The 24407-nt window shown below is 43.7% G+C and overlaps 2 protein-coding genes across 2 annotated transcripts; one reads left to right on the forward strand and one right to left on the reverse strand.

Moving 5' to 3' along the window:
• Positions 1–1192: 1192 nt before the first annotated feature.
• Positions 1193–11985, reverse strand: LOC135391262 (glucose-6-phosphate exchanger SLC37A4-like). The gene is made up of 9 exons (XM_064621444.1): positions 11663–11985; positions 9798–10033; positions 8751–8886; positions 8576–8695; positions 7734–7901; positions 7530–7627; positions 7341–7451; positions 4572–4710; positions 1193–4488 (listed from the first exon to the last, which is right to left on the reverse strand). The coding sequence occupies exons 1-9, from the start codon at positions 11823–11825 to the stop codon at positions 4325–4327; spliced, it is 1335 nt and encodes a 444-aa protein (XP_064477514.1). The 5' UTR covers positions 11826–11985; the 3' UTR covers positions 1193–4324.
• Positions 11986–12276: 291 nt separating this feature from the next.
• On the forward strand, positions 12277–23988 carry LOC135392769 (spindle assembly abnormal protein 6 homolog). Its single transcript, XM_064623486.1, has 16 exons — positions 12277–12569; positions 13046–13103; positions 13172–13251; positions 13332–13436; positions 14265–14433; positions 15285–15482; positions 15616–15732; positions 18037–18152; positions 18489–18642; positions 18717–18860; positions 21045–21170; positions 21280–21361; positions 21461–21549; positions 22636–22725; positions 22796–22857; positions 23645–23988. The coding sequence occupies exons 1-16, from the start codon at positions 12439–12441 to the stop codon at positions 23808–23810; spliced, it is 1887 nt and encodes a 628-aa protein (XP_064479556.1). The 5' UTR covers positions 12277–12438; the 3' UTR covers positions 23811–23988.
• Positions 23989–24407: the final 419 nt, after the last annotated feature.

A 24407-nucleotide genomic window follows, 5' to 3' on the forward strand; every position in this document is an offset into this window, starting at 1 on the left:
GTTCGAGTTGTAGTTGTGTCAAATGTAAAGATATAACGAGGGGGCAAGCCACAAAATTCCAAACCAGAAAGCAAGAGGAGGTGGCTTCATACGGCGCTAAGATCATTGTACTTACTAACATTTCTCTAAGACTGTCATGATCTGGCTCCAGAGAAATCATCATTTCCATGTTAATAAGATTATCCGCAATTACACGTTTCAGAATTTCTGCATTTATCGAGGCGTACTCTGTAGATCTATTAGACAATGATACTGCACCTGGCATGTTCTATTTTGAAATAAAGATATTTACCGTATGCATACTCTATATGTGTGCATCTCGAAATAGAACTGTGTATTGCATTTTGCATACTGGTATGTAGTATTTTATTTATTTGAAATATTTTGAAGTAGAAATACCCATTTGTGTACTGGAGCCCTGTTCTTGTCAAAAGTAATGCACACATTACTTTCACATCACACTCAACGTCATGTTCAAGGTGGAACATTGTGCTCCGCACACGTTACTAGGGGCGACAACGTAAACTCCCATGTTCCATATGCTTCTTGCACTGCTACCTTTTCGGAATGGTATGGCACGGCTACCTTTTTGGTAGGGCCGTGCACTCAACGCAGGGAAACATCCCACATCATCATCATCATTCATTCATTTGTGGTGGTGGTGTTGTCGCACTGACTGGTCAGCAATTGAACGAACCAGCTTTCGAATATCATTCCCAAGCATTCCTGTGTTTCCCAAACCGTGGGTCGCGACCTTCAGGGGTATCATGGCAGATTCAGCGGGGGATCGCGGAACGGCTCAGGAACTTGAAAGAAAGGACAGCAAATGATGTTCTCAGATCATGCTCTGCCCACTATTTCGAGTCGCAACAAAAATCTCATGGTGGCAGACCTCGAGGTCTAAGAAACAAGCTCACTTTAGGAGCAGCCATGCCAGCGATCCCCAATCGACATCATTTAAATAAAATTGTTGTTGTAGGAACAGCCATTCCTGCTGCCATGAACTTTGTTTTTCTTTCTGTGAATGTTTCTAGGTCAGCTGATTCACTCTGACTATATTAACTGTGAAATCAGGGTCAATGTTGCACTGAAATCGAAAAGCTTGGGAGGGGGGAGGGGGTTAGCGATGCAACATCTTGTATTTTTGTTGGGTCGCAGTGTAGCAGAGTTTGAGAAGCACTGGGTTACACAATTCCAAAAACAACTATTTATTGTAATGGTAACAGTGCAATAAACATTTGTTTTAAATGTGTTTCTAAATGTCTGCTTTTAAAGATCTCTACCAATATATTCAACAGATACACACACTTCGTATGTATGCATGGTAAAATGGAAATATTAATTGTATTAGCTAGCCATGTCTTCTTCTAAGGTAATTCAATAAGTTTCTAACTCTAGCATTCTTTTTACTTGCTCTCATATTGGCATTTTGTCAACACAAAGCTCTCTGAAGCAACCTAATGAAAGAGAAATTTATGAGGATCTAAAAGGGTCAATCAAGGTTGACCGAGACCTTTGCTAGAGAAAAATCAGTGATGAAATGTAAAGACTAAAACTTTCGGAGGACGAAGGTTTTAAGCGATGAAACTCCACATTCATCATCTCACAACAAAGTTGTTGTTGTTGTTCTTGGGTCAGTGGCACGTGCAGCAGCTATCATGGCAGAGAACAGTGTATCGGTAGCTGTGGAACATGTGATGCATAATCAAGTTCCTTGTGAAGGAGAACCCCAAACCAGCTGAGATTTTGCAAAGGTTACAGCCGCAGTATGGGGAACAAACGATGTCAAGGGCAAGAGTGTAAGAATGGTGCACACAGTTTGACAAATGAACCACATGGACACGTTTGTCCGACTGCCGTCACACCAGTGAACATCACAAGCGTTGAGCAAGTCATTCTCGAGAACCGGCGAGTAGCAGTTCGGGACATTGCAATATTAGTGTCGGCAGTGTAGAGACCATCATTCACGTGCACTTACTGTTCCGTAATGTCTGTGCAAGATAGTTTCCCCCGACACCTCACTTGTGACCAGAAGGGAGCGTGCATGGCAGCCTCTGAGCAGCTGCTGAACCGGTTTCAATCCAAAGGAGACAAAATTTTGCAATAAATCATCACGTGTGGTGAGACCTGGATGCAGCATTTCATCCCAGAGACAAAAAGCAGCAACATGGAATGAGGTATGAGGAATGGAATAAGGCTTCACTGCTGTCCAAAGAAAAGCAAGATGAAGCCGTCTGCTGGGAAGTCCATGGGAACTGTCTTCTAGGACTTGCAGGGTGTCATCCATGTGGACTTCTTGCCTCACACGGCAAATTTGAAAGCAGCACCCCTGGCCAAAATGCACTGGGAGGTTTTGGCACATGCCCCTTACAGCCTAGATTTATCCCCAAGCGATTACCATTTCACAGCACCTTGAGGAAGGACATTCTACATAGATGAAGCCTTCCACAGAAGGATGTCCTGAAGTGGCTACGACAGAAGCCCTCTTCTTTCTAAGCCAAAGGCATCAAAGAGTTGCCATAGAGAAGGCAGTGGCGTCTAGACGTGCACAGTGAATACTTTGAAAAGCTGACGTAGTTCGGTGTTTCCTGAATTTTACATTGGATTTAAAGAAATAAAAGTCTCGTCAACCTTGGTCGATCCGTGTATTGAGACCTAAGTATTTAACAACATTTGTAAACGCTATCCCAACCAGTACAAAATGACTATGGGCACATTTACAATGAATCTGTAAATGCACATATCTGTTCTGAATAGATTGAACACATATGTTAATTCAATGAACAGCTGACATGATAGCAAAAGCTACTGGTACAGCTATGTTGAATACTAAAGCGCATTGTTTCTTTACATAGTTGAGCTTCAAGGCACGTTTGTATACGGATTTGTAAATCCTTTAACTGTCCTTTAAACTGCAATACATACATTATGCGACTGTTACACAGTGGCCAAATATGGGATAATAAGCTGGCACGCAGCCAAACATTTGGCTCACACAGAATGAAAATGGTTACAGAAGTCGTGGTCTTATGAATGCGATAGAAGCACATCGTATCGAGTCATCGCACCTCCTCGCACTTTCCCCAACCCGTGGATTGATTGACATGGCCCTGTCACAGAAGATTAGGTGCAATAAGTCGATACGATACGCTTTTGTCGCATTCATGTAAGCGCGGCTAGAGTATGGCCAATTCTCTAAGCAGCACATTTTGGTTTGTACCATGCAAATACCACTACGAGTTTCACGCAGCTTCTAGGAAGACATACGCTTGAGCGATATACTGAAACAGGTTCAGCTAAAAAAATCGGCCGGTGTAAACATGAACAATCAACAAGAATGGACCATTTCCAAATATGCGTCGCCCCTAGTGACTGAATGACAAAGTAGTACTATGTGGAGTTGGCATTTTTTGCGGTTGTAGCAACAGAAAATTTTCTTTCAGTGATATAATTAGGGCCTTATGTTTTAGGGCTACACCTGGTAAAACCCGTTTTAACCCCCCCCCCCCCCCCCCCCCCCCCCCTGCATCGCTGTCGTTTAGGGTAAAACCCGAAAATTAGCTTAGCAAAGTGCCAGCTCAGCCATTAACACAGGCACCAGGGAACGCTAAGCACTGCACATTCTGAATCCCGTGTTCATCTAAAATGTGAGAGGCACTTTTCCCCCCCTGATATCACCCGTTTTTACTGTTCTACGGCTCCCGAAATAACACCAGATTTTCGAAAAACATAAAACCCGGAAACACAAGCCCCTAACGAACTGCTCCTGCAGCGTAAAAGCAAGTGCACCACGAAGCCACATGCAAATATTGTTAAGGTGCATTCTTGCGACACTGCGTTCCCCCCCCCCGGTAATCATGAAGATATGGGCTGACACATCACGTGTCAAAGCAGCAAGAAAAGGCATGCACAAAGAGTGAAAGCGCATGTGCTGGTATCCACAAAAGACTTCACGTACATATAGCCAGCTCATATACATACAGCGCTGACAAGTTACTGATTCGTTCCAGATTTCTCTGTGTGGAGGAATGACGATTGAATTATGGCAGTTGTGTTTGTCCTCCAATGTTTAATTGTCCCATCTACTTATTAAGTGGAATGACAATGATTCCCCCTCAATTAACACAGTGGGTGTGCACGCAGATACACATATTTGGAAATGGTCCATTGCTCTGAGCCTTGCAGTTAAAATCTTTGTGTCCATACTGTCCATACTGCAACCTCTGTTCAGCACCCACAAGGGTGTGACCAGGACGGTGTCACGTTGAAATAATACATCTTCTTATGTCTATGCTATTGATACATATTTCTCCCTCAACCTATCTCAGTCCTCTTTTATCCGCCGTCCCATCTTGCAACTGAGGTTGCGACCGAGGAAGAGCATGAGGGCAGTGATGCCGCACACAATTTCCAGCAGGAAGAAGATGGCACCCCAGTTGTACCAGTCCGCGATATAACTGAATGGCAAACCGGAAATGACGGCTCCGACTGTAAAGAAAGGAGGGTGCAATGCGGGATGTAAATCGTACGTGGAAACAAAAGTGAACAGGAAAAGAAGGGAGGATGCGTACTACTGGCAGCAAGGGCTACGATGGCGTGCGACGTCCCCGACAAGTGTGGGGGAGCCGATTCCGAGGCAGCAACACCGAAGATGGCAATGGGACCGTAAAGACAAGCTCCAAGCACGAAGCCCAAGCCACTAATCCACAACTATAAAGATAATTTTCAGTTAAATTAGATTGTTGTGTCTGGACACCACCACCTAGAAGTAAAGTCCCTGAATTGGGAAAAGTACCGCCATCCCTTGATCTTGCCGCCTCTACCTTGGACCTTTCACGGAGGTCGTACCATGCAAACCTATGCTGCGGCCACCATTAAAGGTCCAAGGTTGCGGCGGGAAAGGGAAAAAGATGTCGCTACTTTTCCCAATCCAGGGACTTTACCTAGAAAAGAAGGCCCCTCCAAAATTCCCTCGCCCTCGTGATATGTCAGCCTACTCGGATGGTTTCTCTCCAATGTGTCGTCTGCTTCGTCGGGACACTGCTTTCGTGTAATTGGCCGACACCCATCCGAGTAGCATGATGTTATGCGGAGGTCAACTGGCCTTCTGTCTATGTGGTGTTGGTCTGAACCATGTATTCTAATTTTTCTTATAGTGGGGGATGCTAGGACCTGATTTCTATTGCCACGTAAGCAGCAAAGAAAACTCCAGTGAGGGACAACATTTCATAGGCCGGCACTTTCCTAGAAATTCATTCAACGTCACATTATAGTGGACACTGCTCACAGCCCTTCACATTACGTTAACCTACTAACCTCGACTTCAAATCCTATCGTCAACATCACATCATTCTCCATGATCTGATAGTGGATGATGTTCACCATGAGTGAACCTGCTAACCTATGCAGTACACAGAAATCCTCTGGGCAAGCGTGTGTATGCTAGCTAGTACTAAATAACACCTTACCACAGTTTTATTCATGACTATTAAAGATAAGCAGCAGTGAAAGTTTTGTTCTGAATAACGAAGTAGTTTACGAAAAATTTTGCAGAAATATACCGTAACAGCAGATGCCAGATGCTGAATGTGTTCAACGTGCTCATTCCTACAAAACCACAAAAAATATCACGTTGACGTTTTACCAAGTAGACAAACGGCAAGCGTACTGCAACAGTCACGGTCACAAACACGCTACTCTGATTATGGTGTTTGTGTCTGTTCCTCATCCTCCCAGGTTTCCTTCAAGTCCAGCAGAACAGGCGTCTTCGTTTACATCCAGACATCTTTCCCCTTTTGCCTTTGAGGTTCTGATGCTATAGAGGATTATAGCTAAACTGCTTCCTATGTCTTGAAGGTCGTCTCCTTTAGACAGTATAGCAGAATTCGAAAATTCGTTTTGCCTTTCTGATTTCAACTCTCGTATTTTTTATTTGGAGACTTCGCGGACATTGTTGTTGCCAGCACAGCTTGTGGCGAGCTATGCAGCTTTTAACTTAATTTGTTTTTATACCCACAGAATTTTGGGCAAAGGGAATTCACACTCATAAGTGCCTTGCATACATAAACACAAGGGCAATTTGCAGCCATTTCAATATTTAACAGACCACTGAGGCGACCCCCAAACAATTTTTGTTTTGTTTTGGGGTGCAGCGTGTTCTGTGCCAAATAAAATGATCCCCTGCTAAAGAATGACAAGCACAGGTGACCCACAGCATTTGAGAGAGGCCTTCTGTACCACGCACCTTTCAAATCATATCTCATCACACACCTCTTGGAAAGAGCGTATCAGAGATTGGGAGAAGGAGGAGGGTACGTCGTGGCGTAATGTGTCCCCACTGGCAACGCCACCTAGACACAGAAGCCCTGCCTAATGCCTCCTCTCCCTCCTTTGCTACGTGGACACATAAAGTCAGAATTTGTCCGCTACCGCGATTCACAGTTCTGCGAATTCAAGAACTTGCCTGCATGCTTGCCCTTCTGCCATCAAGAACTCTCAAATGATTGCAGCTAACTTCACAAATTTGAACCTGTAGACTAAAAGTGCAACACGTTTTCCATAAAATCAGTTTTGAGAAAAATATGGGAACGTTTTGCGCTTTATTTTGTTTTCCCATTTAGTGCGTGGGGACGTTCACTTATCGCAGATGGTAGTGGCTGCCCCTGCTCTCCATGACTGCAACCGCCGAAAGCGCTTCGCGATTGGCTACGGCCGTTGAAAACACGATCCTGATTGGATGACTCTTAGTTGTTACATCACGTCGACGAGTAAGCAGGCTTTCACTATCTAGGTGGTGTTGCCTTTGTCTGGCTTGGCTTGGCTTTAAAGGGATTGTTTCCCACTAGGTCCCTTGCTTATATCTACCTGCTCATACCTTGCAGGGCCGATCATGCGACACGTGACATAGAGTGTCGCAGGTCAAGCTGGTATAAGCGGCGCGTGAGCTGAGAAGAAAGACACAGGGACTCGAAGATGTCGTGTGAGGGGAACGTGGCGGCCGCAAGCGGCTGCTTCTTTCGAGTGTCTTGCAAGTTTGATGGTGCAGTGACAATACACCACAGAGAGAACATATATTGCATGGTGCCACCTGATGGAGAGCTTGACGAGTGAAGCAGGGTTTTGAGCCATTTTAAATGTCACCTCACTGCTCCTTTAATGTGGAAGAATTGCTAAAAAGCAAGCAAGTTAGTGAGTGGAATTCATGGCCCCCTTCGTTGTCCCTAGTCTCTGGAGTATTGCTGTCATGAATTTAATGTGGTTCATGTTTGCTTTTAATGGTATTGTGGCTTCCAACAAACATACTGCAATCATAAGGAAGGACTGCAGGAATAGATACCCACTTTTCCAGAACCTTCAGTGACGTTAAAGCGCAGGAGGTGCAGGCAGATGGCAACACCGGCCATGAAGATTACTGCAACGGGTATCCGCGGGTTTCCCTTATGCCTGTTGGCCTTCAGCATGTGTAGAGAACACCACAATCAACTTTGATATAATTTAACGTGTTCCCTGCAAGCCCACCCTTTCAATACCTGTGTGGTATGCAAATGCAGAAACCAATCAGTGAGGTAGCCTGCAAGAATTCCGCCAAAGAAGCCCCCGGTTTCTATGCTGCTCGTCAACGTGCTTCCTGAAAATGGAGGACCTAGTTTACGAAAATGAAGCCTCGGTGCCATGAAAATGTGATTAATTTTATTAGCTCTCTGACCTAGTGTGAGGATGACGTGAGTACTGACCTAAGTATTGTGAATGTTTGAGATCTTCCATAAGAAATAGTTGGCCCCAGTCAACAGCACTAGTCTTGGCACAGAACACCACCAAGTAGCTAAAGGAGACCAACCACAAGAATGGACTGATCAAGAGGTCCATGACGGTCGCATCGCTGGAGCTGTCTTTTTTGCTGCCTGCAGGAAGACAATGTGCAGATTTGCTGTACACGTGTGGCAGCATGCACACAGGGGGGAGCATGAAACCTGTCCTGCCCAATTCATCCCAACCGTGTTATCCTTATCAGTCTTAAGAAAAGAAAGAATTGCCCATCAGGTACTGTGCCGTCACAGTTATAGCAGTTATCAGTCTTCTTTTTTAATGTGTCTTCCTGTCCTTGTCTCCATGCAATACAAGATGCATACTCCAGGTGCAGCAAAAACAATACTCGATTTTTTTTAATGAATTTTTTTTCAGCAACTAATCCTACAAAAGCATGATGCTGTTGAAATGAAACTGGGTAAACCACATACAAACTACTACTCTCTGGGTGAAAACGTTAAGCTTCAAACACAATCGACCCAGATATCTGGACAAACCCAAATTGCGTCAAAAGGAATATTTAAAAATATATTGGACTCGGGTAACACCAACTACACATATTATTTTAGTTGTCCTACAGGAGACCACGTACGAGCTGCTATCAAAAAAGCATAAATACTCGCAAGCGCTCATTGTGTGTGTGTATCCTTCCTATCGTCTAGTTTTTTCGTGCTAAATCTTTAGTAATCATATGTACCAACTAGAACAACAGTCCACGCTTGCAATAAATTCCTCTCCTATCTCCCACAAATTTTTTTATGACCCTTACCAGACTTTTCTGCCGTCTTCTCTTCGGACTTGGCTGCTGCGAACCCCTGGTAACCCACATCTTCGGGGCTGTTGACAAGCGTAAAAAAAGCAATCAGTCCAAGAACCACGGATATGACACCTGAAACGGTGAGAAGATGATTAGCATACGGCTGAGATGCTCTTCCGCTCTTCACCTGCAACCATCAAGCTAAATCTCCAGCCATAGTTCAGGATGAGAAGTGTGGAGACAAATGGGGCAACTCCTCCGGAGATGTTAGCCGATGCAGAAAGGACGCTCCACCAAGTTCCAAACTGGGACGGGGAATACCACTGCAAGGCAGAGAAGGAAACCAAGAAGAAGGAGGGAGACCTACAGTCACACAGTAACATCCTTCAATATCCTATGACAGTGTGTCGCTGTGCATGCGAGGAGGTGATTGAAAAAGTGGTCACATGACTGCCCAGATAAGGCGGCAAACCATGGACAGTGGACATTATTTGGATATGTTGCTTCGTCAGCTTAGTAGGGATGGTAGGATATTGATATTATCGACATCTTTCGCACTCGAGGTTATTGATGTTTTATTTCATATCAATAAATATTGATGAAACATCGACATTTTTATTGTGAGTGTTGGTATCTAGAGGGATAATAATCCAAGTAATAATATCGACAATAATCGCTGCAGGTGTGATTTAAGTATTGACATAAGATCACAAATAAATGAGGCTCGGTCAGAAGCACAGGAAAGTAAAACGTTCGTAATTTACTTCAAAATTTAAAAGGGGTTTGGTCAACTACATGATGCCAAGGGTAGTACAAAGTGTTACAAAAACACTGAAGTCAACTTTTCAGAAGAAGCCCTCATCCTTGGGACAGCATTGATATATCTATATATTGATAAAAAGTGGACATATATTGGAAGATATCAACTGTGTTCTCGTAGATATTGATACACAAACATAAATTTATCAATATTTTAGCTGATATTTATGTCAATACTCTCTTTCACATACCATGGTATCTGAAAGAGAGTATTTTTGAATGATCGATAAATATTGCAATATTTATCGATCATTCAAAATTCTGGTATTTTTGCTGCTTTACTATTTGCCTCACCGGCTTTCACACAGGGGGAAGAAGGGCACTGGAGGGGTGTGCAGTTCATTGACCTAGCACCTAGCACAGCGTATATCACACAGCAAGATACACGTGAGAGATACATAACTTAGATGCTCACATGACGCAAGATTTTGGCACAAGATGGCCAACCACAGCCTTGTGCCAGACCGTTCATGAACCAGAAGGCAGAGTAGAGCCATATTGTGCTTGCCATAGAGCCAAACAGCAGAGTGGCCAAACCACTGAACACTAGCCCTGCCACAAACAGTAACCTTGCACTTATGCGGTCAGACAGCACCCCGCCCAGGAACTTGCTGATTGCATAGGCAAAGTTCTGGCTACTTGCGATCATGCCTGTAAGAATTGCAACAAGAGGGAAAGAGAAAAGTGAGAAAAGGAAAACCATGAATGTTAGCTGACATTCTATTGGCCAGTGTTATTACTAGGGTTTCTCTTTCTCTTTTTTGGCAATTATACTTTTTGAGACCTCCTGAAACGCGGCAAAACTGAACGCAAGACCAATCTATAGTACTATAGTACTAATGCAAGTTTCAATTGGCTCATAACGTCATGGGATAACAGGATAACTTCTCTTTGTCCCCAATCTTCACCCTACCATGTATATCATCGCCGAAAACGAGAAACCCTAGTTGCCGTAGTACCCTTACCAAATAAATGGTAGTCATCCTTGCATCCATTCAATCATCCTCTTCGTCAATCATCCGTTGGCCCATTAAAGGTTATGCACTGTCCAAGGGTGTGTCGCACATAGCCGACTGGTTTATCACCATGTAGTACTGCTCTAAGCATAATTAACAATAACACAGTTTCGTCATTGTGTCGTCAAACTGTGTTATTGTTAAGTATGCTTCGAGCTGTACTATCTACCACTATGTGAAAATGTTTCCATTCGAAGTTTGTAAAGTGTGCAACACGATAAGAAACTGGTGGTGGAGTTTGATGAAACAATTTAATAATAAAATATTGTGCAATTGTGCAATTTAAAGGTGAAACTGTTGATCAAGCCATGCTGAACAGCATAAGGTAAAGAACAACTTGGATCCAGAACTATAGGCAACTACAAGTAGTGTGCCGCTGTGCCAAGAGCAGTTCTTTCTAAACCTGAAGCAAAAGCAGTGGAGAACAAGATAAGCTGTGTAAAACTTTTGTATCGATATCAATATCAATAGCAAATCAATCAGATCATATTAGTCTGGCGAAACTGGACATGTTTTGTGGAGGAATGCATTTGTTTGTTTCTTGTCTTGTGAAGTGTGTTGCGTCCACTGACTGTATTGTGCACTGTCATTCTAACATTTGTATGTATAGCATGCAGGGTCCCGCCGAACCCAACGATGTCCAAAGCAGGATGAGGTATAAGCTAGATGATGTACACGTGAAAAAGGTAACATTCCCTTGAGTTTGAGGCAGCACGAGATGCCTTTTCCAAAGATGTCACCAACCCTGACAATAGTTGTATCGACAGACACCGTCGCTACATGACATCATGTGCTCAGGGGCAATGTGCAGGTACAAGTGCATAAAATCGCTCGCATAATCGAAAACATCCTTGGATGTATTGTTTCCAGGATTGACACTGGAATAGCTCATGTTCTTTGGAATGTGTTGACCTACATTGTCGTATACCCCAATACATAGACACTGAATGCAAGTTCCTGCAGTGCCATTTCGAGCACGAAGAATTTTATAGACAAAATACGCATTTTACTGCGGAAGGGCACCGGACGGCAGATGTATTTATCACATAGGCACTTGCAGATGTCTGAAGTCACAGATAACGCCACACTTCGCGCTTCCTTGTTAGGACGAATTATCTGTCACAAAACTTGCGCAAGCTTGATTAAGGTGCAGCGATACCCGCGAATGATCTTTGTAGAGGTTCAAAAAGCGCGCCCAATCTCAACGTTTCAAACAGAAACTGCGCTGAAATCAAAGGTTATACGGATACTGAACGGCACATACCGACTTGCTCCTTCGAAAGCCCATCTTCGATGAGTTCAGGCATTGCAAAGGAAACACATTTGCGGTTGTACGCGTAGCATGCGTAACCCACAAACATTGTGGTGAAAACCGTGAGTTGGTAACGCTTAAAATCCATGATGCGCGTTTCGGGGGATGTTTGCATGCGAGTGTGTCAGGACGACATCGAGAAAGTGAGCAAGGTACGCGAGCTGCGTTCTTTGAGACGCTCACGATTGCATTCACTGACCCCTGATTATGTGATATCACGCATATCACGAGTACAGAGAGTGCTGTTTGTGCAACAAGTCCCTCAAGTGGGTAGGACAGAAAACATCGATGATGATTATGATCTTGGGACCGTTCCGTCGTCTGCTCTCCAAGGTTGTCCATGCTTTCAAGGATTACTGTGAAACACTGTATTTTTGTCCATCAAAATATTGTGGAAGTTTTCGTATTTATTCCTAATTTTTAAGCATTTTGTGAGTACAACAGGATGTTCCAAATCAGCTCAGGGGCTCAGGTCCCAAGGTGTGTGCATCCATAAACAAGGTATCGATAGCGTGATCAATTTTTGAAACGCACCAATCACAACGGTAAAAGCATTGTGACGTCATCACAGGTGTTTGATGTTGGCGGTGGTTTGTAATGTTGACAACGGGGCTTGCTCTCTGTTTACTAAGTTTACTTCGTTTTTCCTGCAAAACGAAAACATCGCAGATATCTCACACATGAGGGCAACAAAAATGACTGCTTTCTGGATGGGATGCTAGTATTAAATGAAGATGATCTTGGACTCACATTATCGAAGAGACACCGTATCATCTGCAAATGGCTCGGACGAAGAAATTATATTCTGTCGGTCCGTGAACGTTCAAGTGAAAGATGATTCGAGCAGCAATCACATGAGGTATGTTTTACGCAGTGGAGTAGCCAGACCTCCAAGGTAGGGGGGGCTGGATACGAAAACTCGCCCGCTCTCCACTGATCCTGTGTGCGACAACACACATACTTGTGCACACTCCAAGCTGCGGATGAAAAAAAAAAGTCGATTTGGACGTTCACAATACGATTACATGTATAGGCTGTCATGACCAACGAGGTGGTGTCACGAGATTGGAAGTATTTTGAAAAGCTCATACTTTGAAAACCATTAAAGAGTGCCGCTTAGATAGCCGCCATGAACTGCAAGAACTTTCGCGATCGTCACACTGACCCCCCCCCCCCCCCCCCCCCATATGTTCTCCTCGGATTTGCACGATTTGTGTGGGTCGGTCCGTTGCAAGTAGGGGGGGCTCGGGCCCCCCCTAGCCCCCCCCGTGGCTACGCCACTGGTTTTACGTTCAGTTGCATACATAAATTCTGACGGGTGTTATGCATTTTAAGGGTATCACCCCTGTGCTTGACAATCAAGAGAGCTGGTTCATCTCACGCCGGGCGTAAAGTAAGCACAACGATCTGTACCTGTGTTCCAATTACGTGTACTGAGTTGCGACCTTGTTATGCTTTCAGGAACTCTTCATTCAATTAACAGATGAAGCAGATCCTTTCTTCGTGTATTCCCTTACGCTTACTGAAGATGACTTTCACGTGTATGTATTTTAGCTATTTGTGTTGTCATTTTCTCCACGGTATTGCGTCTGTTTACTCTATCGTGTTGTTTTGCTGTAAGTCTCAAGAGCCAACAGGGTCTGCTGGTTGACTTTCTGGCATTCCCGCAGAAGTTTGTCGACCTTCTCGAAATGTGTATAAAGGATGAACACAAAGACGGACCGAAGTAAGTTGATTCTGATGCGTTATATTAACACATGGGTACAACTTGAAGCGAGTTAACTTGAACGCGCCTCCGGGCTGCAGAGCGGGAAGGGATCCACCCTAGTGGTGCTTAGGAGAAATAAAGGGAAAGTGTGTTTCGACTGTCCCACTTGTGCTGCGGGGGTGTCCGCCTTGCCATGAGCTGTTGACTCGGCATTACCCTCAGCTGTGGTCGTGACACTGCCTTCACATGTATGATAGAGATAACAGCATCGCATCCGTGCGATATCGGCCAACATACACCTTTACATAATCGCTGCAAACCCAAACAATCGTCGCGATAAACCACACCTGAGAGTAATCCCGAGTCAACAGCTCGTGGCAAGGCGGACACCCCCGCAGCACAAGTGGGACAGTCTAAACCAGAGCTGTCGCGAGGCGAGTTTGCGCCCAGGCCAGGGTAAACGTGAAGCACCGCCCCTCACTGCTGTCAGAAGCTCTGTAAACAAAGAAAAGAAAATGCTCATTTGCACTGCAGAGATTGTAAATTCAAATTCTCTTCATTCCCACTTTATACTGTACAAACAACCTGCCAGGGCCTGCCGTTCGGTGTCCTCTCGATCGAAGGCGCCCGGGGCGGGCTGCCCCTATCGCCCCCCATCACTACGGCTCTGGACTAAACACTATTTCCCTTTATTTCTCCTAAGCGCCGCTAGTATGGCTCCCTTCCCGCTCCGCAGGTCGGAGGCGCTTTCAAGTTAACTCCGCTTCAAGCTGTACAGCAGGCTGCTGACTGTGTCATGAGGGTGTTCAGGTTATTATGCATGAACTGCGCTGAATCTTGTTGCAGGTTCGTCATGATGTTCGCAGCTCACGGCCGACTGGGGTGCGACCCGTCGTTCCTGGATGTTGTGGAAACAAATCCTTTCAAGCACCTTGTTCACCTGTCACTGAAGCTTACTCCCGCTCCTGAGAGTTTTGTGAGAAAACATCTCACATTCAATGTCAGGGCTTTGAAGGTTTGTACACACTGTATAATTTGGGGTCTGTTGTTTTTGGGTTACACTCAATTCCTCCAGATTATTCCCCCCCCCTCCCCAAATGAGTTTCGGAGCAGTTCGGGTTAATCTCGGTTTCTCTCAGAATTCCAATCGCATTGTATCTTGTATCGCATGCACTATTTAATAGGAATCACAACGCATCTCTGACGTAAATATTGTTTTACTGCAACATTAAACTACGTGAAGCACATTTGATGTTATAACATGTGGTGCTTGTGACAACAATTTGCGAGAGTGCATGGTTGATAATACATGTGGCTTTACCGAGGACCGTTTGCTGGACAGAAAGCACAAAAGTAACCCGGTAACACCAGAATGTACCAACGGAACCTTATTTCGCCACGAATTACAGGTTTAGAAATAGCACCCATTTTTTTTCGCACGAATGTGGGGACGGTACTTAACTGGAAAAAGTCAGACCCTACGTATAATTAGACCTGTTTGGGTTTGGATTTTACGTTTTTCAAAAATCATGGTGCAAAAATTGGGTATTATTTCAGGGGCCGTAAAACAGGGTAAAATCGGGCGATACAGGGTGGAAAAAGCAGGTTTTTAGTTGAAAAAAAAAAAAAAAAAGTGTTTCTCGTTTTAAATGAAAACGCAATGCCGAGCAGCTGTGCTGAATGTGCATTGGTATTACTCAGCATTCTCCGGTGCCTGTATTGGTGGTTGAATTTGCACTTTTGCAAGTTCATTTTTGGAGTTGCACCCGAAGTGACGGCGATGGATATCGGGGTGAATGCACATTTTAGGTTTAACACACTAAAAATGTATTTCTGTCATTGGTCGTCACTGTGGTTTCCCAACAGGATGAAAAGCAGCAACTGGAGCTGTCGCTTCGGAACTGTGAAGCTGACTTCCACTCGCGTTTGAAGCAGTACCAGGATGCCTGTGCAGATAGGGAGAGGGAGTTAGAACGGACACGCTCACTGCATTCGGCACAACTGGAATCTCTCCGTCAGCAACACGAACGAGACCTGCTGGCCGAACAGGAACGCATTCGGAAAGTACGAGGCTACCAGTACACTGCTGCTTTGTAGTATGTTACGCTATTTGAATGATGTTTTTGAAGTTCGTTTTTTATCTTGCTCTTCTTACAATGTATATGCTTAAGCTGATTAGAAATCTTATGTGCATTAGGCAACTGCGGAGCAACAATTCAAGGGTGATCTGGAGCACCGTGAACAAGAGCAGAAGCTTAAGAAGCAAATTCAAGCCCTTGAGGCTCAAGTTTCACTTTTGGATGCACTGAATAAGGTACTTTTACCTTTTTGTTATGCATGCTTTAGTTATGTGCCTTGAGTAGCTCCTGCCATTCTGCTAGACAAGGTGCAGTGAGAAGTTTCCTGGACTTGCCCAATAAATTATTTTGATTTATTTTAATCATTTGTTTTGTGAATGGCGATCACCATTCTTGATGCAGGTATGGCCTCCTTGTAATTTAACACAGCGACTTTAGTCACATATCAGGCCTGGTTTCACAAACGTGAGTTAACACTTAAACCGAGATTAGACCTCCCTAAACTTAGTGTTAATCGTTTACCCTGTTTTACCTATGCGGGATAGCCTGTCAGACAGGGTCACATAGAGTCATTGACGATGTATGGTTGACGATTAACACCAGGCAGTCTAACGTTGGTTTAAGTGTTAACTGACATTGCTGAAACCGGGTCTCAGGCTTTATTTTACAAAAAAGTAGGGGTGTGCGAATCGAATATCGAATCGAATGGGGGGGAAAATTCTGAATACCGAATCGAATATCGAATATGCGTGCAAAATTTACAATATGTGACTTTCACTTTTCTGGCATTAACTGTCACAAGAGAGACATGCAATTCTTCTGTTTAAAGCCCCTACTCTTTAATTTTACATCAGAGTGCTTCCTGCTTTTCAGGTGAGCCTACACTTACTGGAGTACTGGAGTGGTTACCTTTATTTCAAAATTTTATGTCAGGCAGTAGCATGTTATACGGATGAGGCCGTAATTGCTTCAGACAACCACAGGCCATTTGTGAAACAAACGAATTGGCATCCTGCCTCAGCTTTGCCATGAACACCCTTTAGTTTCTGTGTTCTCACCCGAGGAAGTTGCACTGCTGAAATTTTATACATAAAGGACATCTTTAACACACCCTTCTTGTTTGTGGGCTGTAGTCATTACTCAAGAGTCCTAACTTTTTAAAGGCAACCTCACAAACATCAAATTAAAGTCCCCCGTCGGCACCGCTAAACTGCATGTGGGAGGGGCGCCATCCCTTCCACAGACAATGTCTACACAACTAAGTTTGGATAACGTTATCTCAAACTAAACACCATCCGGCCTGTGTTGGTCCTGCAGCAAGGCCAATTTCGTAAAGCAGGCTTCACCTCATGCACGGAAGCGTCAGGTGAAGCCCACTTTCGGGTAGTGTCGTTCACATTCATAGAATAGTCGAATATTCGAAAAATCGAATATTGGATATTCGATTCGCGAATCGAATAGTTCGAGCGTTTGATATTCGATTCGAATTCGAGAACTCGAATATTCGCACACTCCTACTGAAAAAATTACAATAGGTAGCGGTCGTTATATCAAACTTTGCCCTTTCACACATAGAGGGCGCTAGGTGATGGCGGCGATTAGGGAGCCTACATACGCGACTCCGTCTTAGGGCAGTGTCACCCTTGGACACACCACTTGCCACTGCCCGCCAGATCTGAGTGTTGCCAGCGGGTGCACCTGCCATCTTGGTCCCCATTCCCTGGACGGTGTGGTAGAGCTAGCATACACTCTTAGAAATGAACTTCACTGCATAGCACGCACCTAGCCAACCATCATCTCGATGAAGTTCATTTCTACAATACCCTTCGTGATTCTGTTAAAGCAGGGTGCCAAAATGGCAGCCGCCTAAGGGACCTTGACTGGGGATGCCACCATCCTAAAGACGGTGTCGCATATGTAGACTTCTTAGCGGCAATATACCTAACATATGCCCCCCCAAAATAATCGAGCATCTTGTCAAGCAAAACACTCAGATACGCAGTAGGTGTCAACACTGTTCGCCTGTCAGCGTAGGGCACATTTTCTGCACTTCATGTAAAATAAAAGATGGAAACCTTTTTGAGATGCATATAGAACTCACCTACACTGCGTTGCATTTTCATTTTATGTGCTGCACCACTGTCCATTCTATTAATCAGTACTCGACGTCCTCGTCTGTCATAATTAACGAGCATAGTTACATTTAACCTTGGCCAATCTCCCTTGGTGAATCATGATGAGAAAGCGTGAAGAACAACTCCATGCGTATTCTTCGCTCGTGGTTGTCCACCAATGGTCACATCGTCACATTAACACATCTAGCACGTTACACATCACGTTACACTCATGTCGGCATTGATTGCTATGCACAAAGCATGTAGCTAGTGTCACGTAGAGTACTTAGGTACCAGTTATCTCTCAGAGTCATGGAGGAGTAAGCACAGTCCAGGAAATTTCCCGTAGCACCCCATAGCAGAACACGAAAGCAGTATCTGTTACAGCTGTTATGGTATGCCCACATACTACTATTTCGCAAACAGGACCTACAGGAGAAGCTGTCAAAGTCTGACCAGCTCAACAAGGAGCTTGCATCAAAGGTATCTTCGCTGGAGGCCACTCTCAATCAGTGCCAAGAAACTGCTCAGATTCTCACCAGGTAGTGCATACGGTTTGAAAATCGGTCACATGACCTACCATCAAGATTTCGGGGGCCTCTTTTCACTGTAGGGGTCTGCGAAGTTTTGGGCATAGAACTTACTTTGGTGACTTTCAATTTAATTATTCTATTTTACTAGTTATAATTACATAGCTCAAGTTAATTATTTATAAGAATTAAATTATTTTTATTAATTTCACCCTACACCAAAACATTATGTTAAATTTCTTAAGCGTCACCCACGTAAACAATGGGAAAGACGTAAGTTCTACGTACAAAAATAAAAATTACGGGGCTGTTATTACGTGATTTTTATAATTTTATTTTGCAATTTAGAGAAAAGGACTATGTGCAAGCAGACAGAAGAGACCACGAGAGGGATGTCAATTCTCTTAGGTCAAGAGTCGGTGAACTTGAACGGCAACTCCTGGAAAAGGACTGTGCCCACAGACAGCGTCTGGAGCAGCTGGAAGAATGTCAGCAACAAAAGGTACTGTCCTTTGTTGTCACATCATTGCTGTGTGCAAACACAGTGCACATTTTTCAATATCTGTTTCAATATAGAAAAAGGTTGAAGAGCTACTAGAGCAAAAGCAAGGGCAGATGGCGCGACGAGAGACAGCACTGAAGACACTGTCGGACGACGTGGTAAAAGGCAATGAGATAATCAAAAAGCTGCAGGGAGAGATACGCAACTATCACTCAAAGGTGAGTGCTCAACGTGTTTTCTTTAAGCCTGTTGGTGGTGCTGTCTCTATGGTGACATGTGTAATCTTCAAGGTCCATTGCATGATAGAGCAGGTAAGCTTAAAGGGAGACTTTGCAAGGATTTGAAAAAAAATTAGGTGAGCATCATACCGAACACAAACCACCCCCTCGATACCGAATACAGCATTTGTATTCATTTTGCGCAAGTAGTAATTAATTTGTAAACGATAACAATTGCAAACTGAAATGCGAAGAGCAGAAAACAGCTTCGTACTACGACGGTTCGTCCGGAGGAGGATTCTGTGATGTCACCCAGCATTGTTGTCTGCTTCCAAGCATGCATCCTTTCTCCCCTGCCAGATGCTGGATGATGTCAGCAGTGTGTTGCCTTCAGCACCTTCTTGCTTCACAGAACGAAGCACTCTCTTCTTAATGATTCATTTGAGTAACATCTGCATGGTTTTGAACCAAGATATTTCGTACACATGTTCCTAACATCCCAAAGATTACGGATATACCACAACCTTTGTGGTGATTTGGTTGCGGAGTCCCACTTTAAAAGGGTCCAGAAGCCACCTCTAACCACACGTGTTTAGTGCACTGTTTGTAGCCTACTAATATGGGTCCAGATGTTCACCACACAAAGACAAACTTCTTTTTTTACCACACCGATTTCACAATAATATTTAAAAAAAAAAGTTTCCAAAGCTTGGTAGACGGAGTGCAACACCCCACAGCGAATTTCCCTACGGGGGAGCAGACAGTTACCATGGGAATGGGTACGCCTCGGCCAGAGTTGTGCCTAACTCGTTACAAGTAACTCGTTACTTGGTAACGGTTACTTTTTTTGGTAACGAAGTAACGATTCAGTTACTTTTTTAAAAATTGTAATAGTAACGGAATCAGTTACAAAACTTGGTAACTCGTTACTGACGTTACTCGTTCCTTTTCTTCAGCGCGGGGGAGCACATTTCGGCACTCCGCGTGGCGCAATGCGTGCAGATTTGACCTGCGTGACCCACGACAACTTGTGACTCAAAGTCCCTTGCTGGATGTGTCGTTGTCTTTTCTCTTGTTTCCGTAATCTCCGACCATCACTCTTTCACAAGAATGGGCACCAATTGTGCTATGGCAACAAAAAACGCGTTTCGACTTCTAGATTTTTATTGTCTTTGCTTCTGAGCGCCCTAAATTATGACGCAGCCCCTCGTCTGTTTTTGGGAACCGCTGGTGATTGGTGCCACGAAAAGTGTTTTTTCTTGTGTTTTCATACTCTCCAATGACCCCGACTTCGGAAAGGAGGGAGAAGGTCCAGGCAAGCTGATATAGAGTCATGGTAAGGGGCCGAGAGGCACGGAACACGATGGACGGACGACAAATTTCGAGTGTCAGTTTCTTCTGAAGTGTAATTCCTCATTAATAAAGGGTTGAAGGCAAATGACGGCATGTTTGTTGGCTCCTTTAACTAGGCGGCTGTAACGTAAAAGTAACTCGTTACCCGTGAGTAACGAGAACTCGTTACTTTTGTATGTTGGTAACGAATAACGTATTTAGTTACTTTTTTCTGAAGTAACGGGTAACGGTATTTAGTTCCTTTTTTTTTGGTAACGGGCACAAGTCTGGCCTCGGCCCTTCAAAGGAATAAGCTCACATGTTGTTTTCTACAATAATACAAGTCATGACTGAATTAAAACTGGAGCACGGAACACGGACAAGAACACACAGACGACACTTGCTCCACTATCAACAGAAAGAAGTGTCGTCTGTGTGCTCTTGTCCGTGTTCCGTGCTGCGGTTTTAATTCAGTCATGTACCAACAGGCCCATTCTGCCATTTTGATGAATACAAGTCATATTTGGGGTGACTGAGAGATAGAGAGGGAGCTTCTTTCGCAGTGCCAGGTTGTCAGTGTGGAATGACTTCGGAAACCATGCTTAATATAGGTTTTAATACAGGTTTTAATATATTCAGAAAGGAGCTTTCAATTTTCCTTTGCATTGTTTGAATATCCATATTCTATTGCACGGTATTGTTGTGACTCCCCCCACTTTTGTTTTTCATGCAATGCCCCATCATTTGGGTCTTAGAGTACTTCCATAAATAAAATGAATAAATATTTCAGCTCAGCAACACAATTCCTTGAAAAGCAGGAGGATCGTTTCACAACTTCTTTACCTGTTTCAGCTGCGGTTAAGATCTGAAGTGATCACAAAGCAGGAAGAAGTGCTGACGGAGAAAGAGAACGTGCTTCAGAAGGTGAATCGAGAAGTGGATGACCTCAGAGTTACTTGCAAGAAAATGGCAGAAGAGGTCCGTAGGGGTTTCTCTTTGCATACTGCTCAATACGCAATTATACGCACATGATGATGCACAATTCTCCTTTTTTTGTCTGTTGCGCAACTCTTGATTCTTTTTGTAGCTATCGAAAGTGAAGGATGACTTGGAGCAGAAACAGCAGAAGCTGGAAGAAACACAGAAGCAGATCAAAACTAATGAGAATGGTGGGTCTATTAATTCTTTATGACAAGGCACGAGAGGCGCCATTCCTTTTCTTTTTTTGATAGAGTTAGTCTTACCTTTCCTCTGTTTGCCGTTTTCAGTGATTCAGTGGCTTAACAAACAACTAAACGTGTATCAAGTACAGCAGGGAAATAAAGGCAGCCCCAACACACTTGCAGCAACGAAACCGGTAAGCTTTACCCAAACATTGATCTGAGGAGCTCTATTTCCTTCTGTACAAAGGGGGAGGGCGGGTATCCAGAGAGCAAGTTCCCAATAACCACGTATAAAAAAAAAAAACTATGGGAAAAATATCGTTACTTTCGCTGGGTTCTACCATGCCTCTACACCGTTCCCACCATTGGTGAGGCTCTTGTCACAGCAAAGCATCAGTTTTTGCATCCCCACCTCATAGAATGATGAAACCTGTTATGAAACTAAAGTACCGTATTTACTCGCATAATGTGCGGACTTTCTCTAAAAAAAAACGGAAAAGTAGGGGGTGCGCAAATTGCACGGGAACGTTCGTTATGATATTCAAACGACGCAAAATTTTAGTATGCCGGTCATATAGGCTGTCGGTAGAGTCGATATTGACGTTATCACTGCATTGCACAAGCGCGAAAGAAGGACTCAAATACTCTGCAACTGCCGACGGTCGGGAGGCAAAATGCTGGCCCATTACCGCTCATATACCGATGAAATACATTGAGATGCTGCTGGAAGACTCCGCTAGTCGCACTTGACAACCGAAAGCGAGCTATGTTCGCCAGCTTTGGATGCGCGCCAAATATCCGCACGCGAAAAACGTGGGCGCGCAAATTACGCTATTTTTTGTTTTCTTGTCATTTGTAGTGCTAAACTAGGGTCATGCAAATTATGCGATGACGCAAAATATGCAAATAAATGCGATACATGGTCCACCATATCACAGGTTCCTTCACAGCTTTTCCTTCTTGGGGGGAATGCTGGCCACACAACAAAGACATATTGCATCATCTGTTCTCGCAAACTGTCCCTTCGACCGCATACTCTAAAAATGACAGGCAGTGGGCTATTCTATTGCCTTAAACATTTTAAATGCGAAGGAAGATGCACCTTATTGTCTCACACCGGCATCTGTGACACGCTAGAAGGCAGTTGTACTTGCATGCAACGACAAAAGGGTGACTGCAGTCCAGTAGTGCCAATATCTGAAAACGGGACTTACTTTCTGGACGCGCCTTTTATGGGACCTATCTACACAATTTTTGTTCCGGTATTCACCGATATGCAGAACCCCAGCCCTCTTGGTCAAAGCCCAACCTATGGAGGTATGGCTCGGAACTTTGCGTTTCCACCCAGCGCTGCCCTTCTGAATAACCAGGTACTGCAGAGCTTTCATGCAGTGCTGTGTGATTTGTGTGACAACATTTTGGACTGCTCTTGAACTGCAGGTTGCAATGACTCTTGGTCAAGCTGGTGCGAGACAAACATCGCCTGCACTGACAAAACCAGAGTAAGTACCGTACCAGACACAAGCTTTTCAGCTACGCACATTGTTAGGGAGTGCTACGAGAAAAGAGAAAAATTGTTGAAGCATATGTTTCTGCTATATGTTTCTGATTGATGCCGCTGATCTGCGATAAGTGTGTTTGTATGAATGTGACAGGCTGGGTGGTTTCCAGTGGAGCTCCATATGTAATAACTAACAGAATGACAATGAATCCTGTAATAATTTCTATATAAAATTTCATTACAGTGAATAAAATAGCATAAATATGGGTACCATATATACAGGGTGTTTCCTCTAACGTGTCCAGAAATTTTATTTAAAGCGAGTGACAAAAGAGAAACGAGCGCTACTTTTCAGCTACTTGACTAAGAAACAGGTCCTACTGGTGCAGCATTACCTGATTCTTACTCAAATAGCAGGAAAGTACCACTTGCTTTTCTTTTATTGCTCGCTTTAAATATAATTTCTGGACACGTTAGAGCAAACACCCTGTACACAGGGTGCCATGCCATCTATGGACATAATTTTGTAAAACAGGGTAGTATGAATATAATTCCTTTTTTCTTTTCAATTGCAATGAATTGCGATATATTATAGGTCAAGTATACTACTCTATGGCATTGTCCTCATTCATTTTGACTAACGTATTTTTTAATTATGAAAGTTCTGCTCAACAACAACATGTGTTGCTTTTGGTACACTGAGTCCATTCCTGTTTTGAGAAATAAGTTCGATCCAGAACAATAAAATCGTAATTTAATCAGAGTCATAACCTCTGTATTTCCCACAGTGAACCCCTTGTGGATCCCCGCTTTCTCCAACCTCGTAATGATGCTGCTCCGCCACAGCCAATCGGAGCACGATCTGTCGCCCCTGGCAGCACGGCTGCTCCGAGACCTAAACCACCAGCTCCATCTGCCTACTTTCAAAACGTTGCAAAGGCAAAGCCGTCCTGATTCTCTGTGTGAAACAGTGTGTCGTACTTTACACGTGGTAATGTATGTCTCATGTACAGAATTTTGTTTCTCTGGCACTTGTACAATTTATTTCTTAATCTGTTTCATCTTTTTTGGTTTGTGGGAAGATGTTTCCGAAATCAGACTGTAATAAATCGTATGCCACAGCTGCTTTTAAGGAGCCTCTAAATATATGTATATATAGATTTTTTTTTTCTTCTTTCTTTGTTCTCAACTTCACTAGGAAGCAGACTGAGATTTTTTGGAAAATCGACTCGTCGATTGTGCGATATTGTTGAAACGATTCTCACGGAAATGTCTGCGTTAGAACTACACATTTCACTAGGTAAATCTGCGCTTTTTTATTTTTTCTCGTCTTTCCGACTGTTTAGGAAAACTCATGTTCTGTTTAGGCATTACGGTTGCATATAGGGCTACATTAATTAAATGAATGTAATTAATTTCACTTCTAATTTATAAAATAAATAACTTTAAACAGGAAAATATAATGAATTTACTAAATTAAAAGTGACCAAAGAAAGAAAATGCTGAAATCCTTGCAGACCACTGAAACAGAGAGAGCCCCCTCTGGATTTC

The sequence above is a fragment of the Ornithodoros turicata genome, chromosome 4 (genome assembly GCF_037126465.1).
Source record: "Ornithodoros turicata isolate Travis chromosome 4, ASM3712646v1, whole genome shotgun sequence".
Taxonomy (NCBI): domain Eukaryota; kingdom Metazoa; phylum Arthropoda; class Arachnida; order Ixodida; family Argasidae; genus Ornithodoros; species Ornithodoros turicata.

What these genes read in the sequence shown, in the direction of transcription:
- LOC135391262 (XM_064621444.1), bottom strand. Translation starts at nt 11,825, where the DNA reads ATGCAAACATCCCCCGAAACGCGCATCATGGATTTTAAGCGTTACCAA. An exon ending in CAAACATTCACAATACTTAG is followed by an intron (nt 7,628 to 7,733) that starts GTCAGTACTCAC and finishes CTCCATTTTCAG; the next exon opens with GAAGCACGTTGACGAGCAGC. An exon ending in TCACTGAAGGTTCTGGAAAA is followed by an intron (nt 4,711 to 7,340) that starts GTGGGTATCTAT and finishes TTATCTTTATAG; the next exon opens with TTGTGGATTAGTGGCTTGGG.
- LOC135392769 (XM_064623486.1), top strand. Translation starts at nt 12,439, where the DNA reads ATGAAGATGATCTTGGACTCACATTATCGAAGAGACACCGTATCATCT. An exon ending in GAACACAAAGACGGACCGAA is followed by an intron (nt 13,437 to 14,264) that starts GTAAGTTGATTC and finishes ATCTTGTTGCAG; the next exon opens with GTTCGTCATGATGTTCGCAG. An exon ending in AAGAATGTCAGCAACAAAAG is followed by an intron (nt 18,643 to 18,716) that starts GTACTGTCCTTT and finishes GTTTCAATATAG; the next exon opens with AAAAAGGTTGAAGAGCTACT.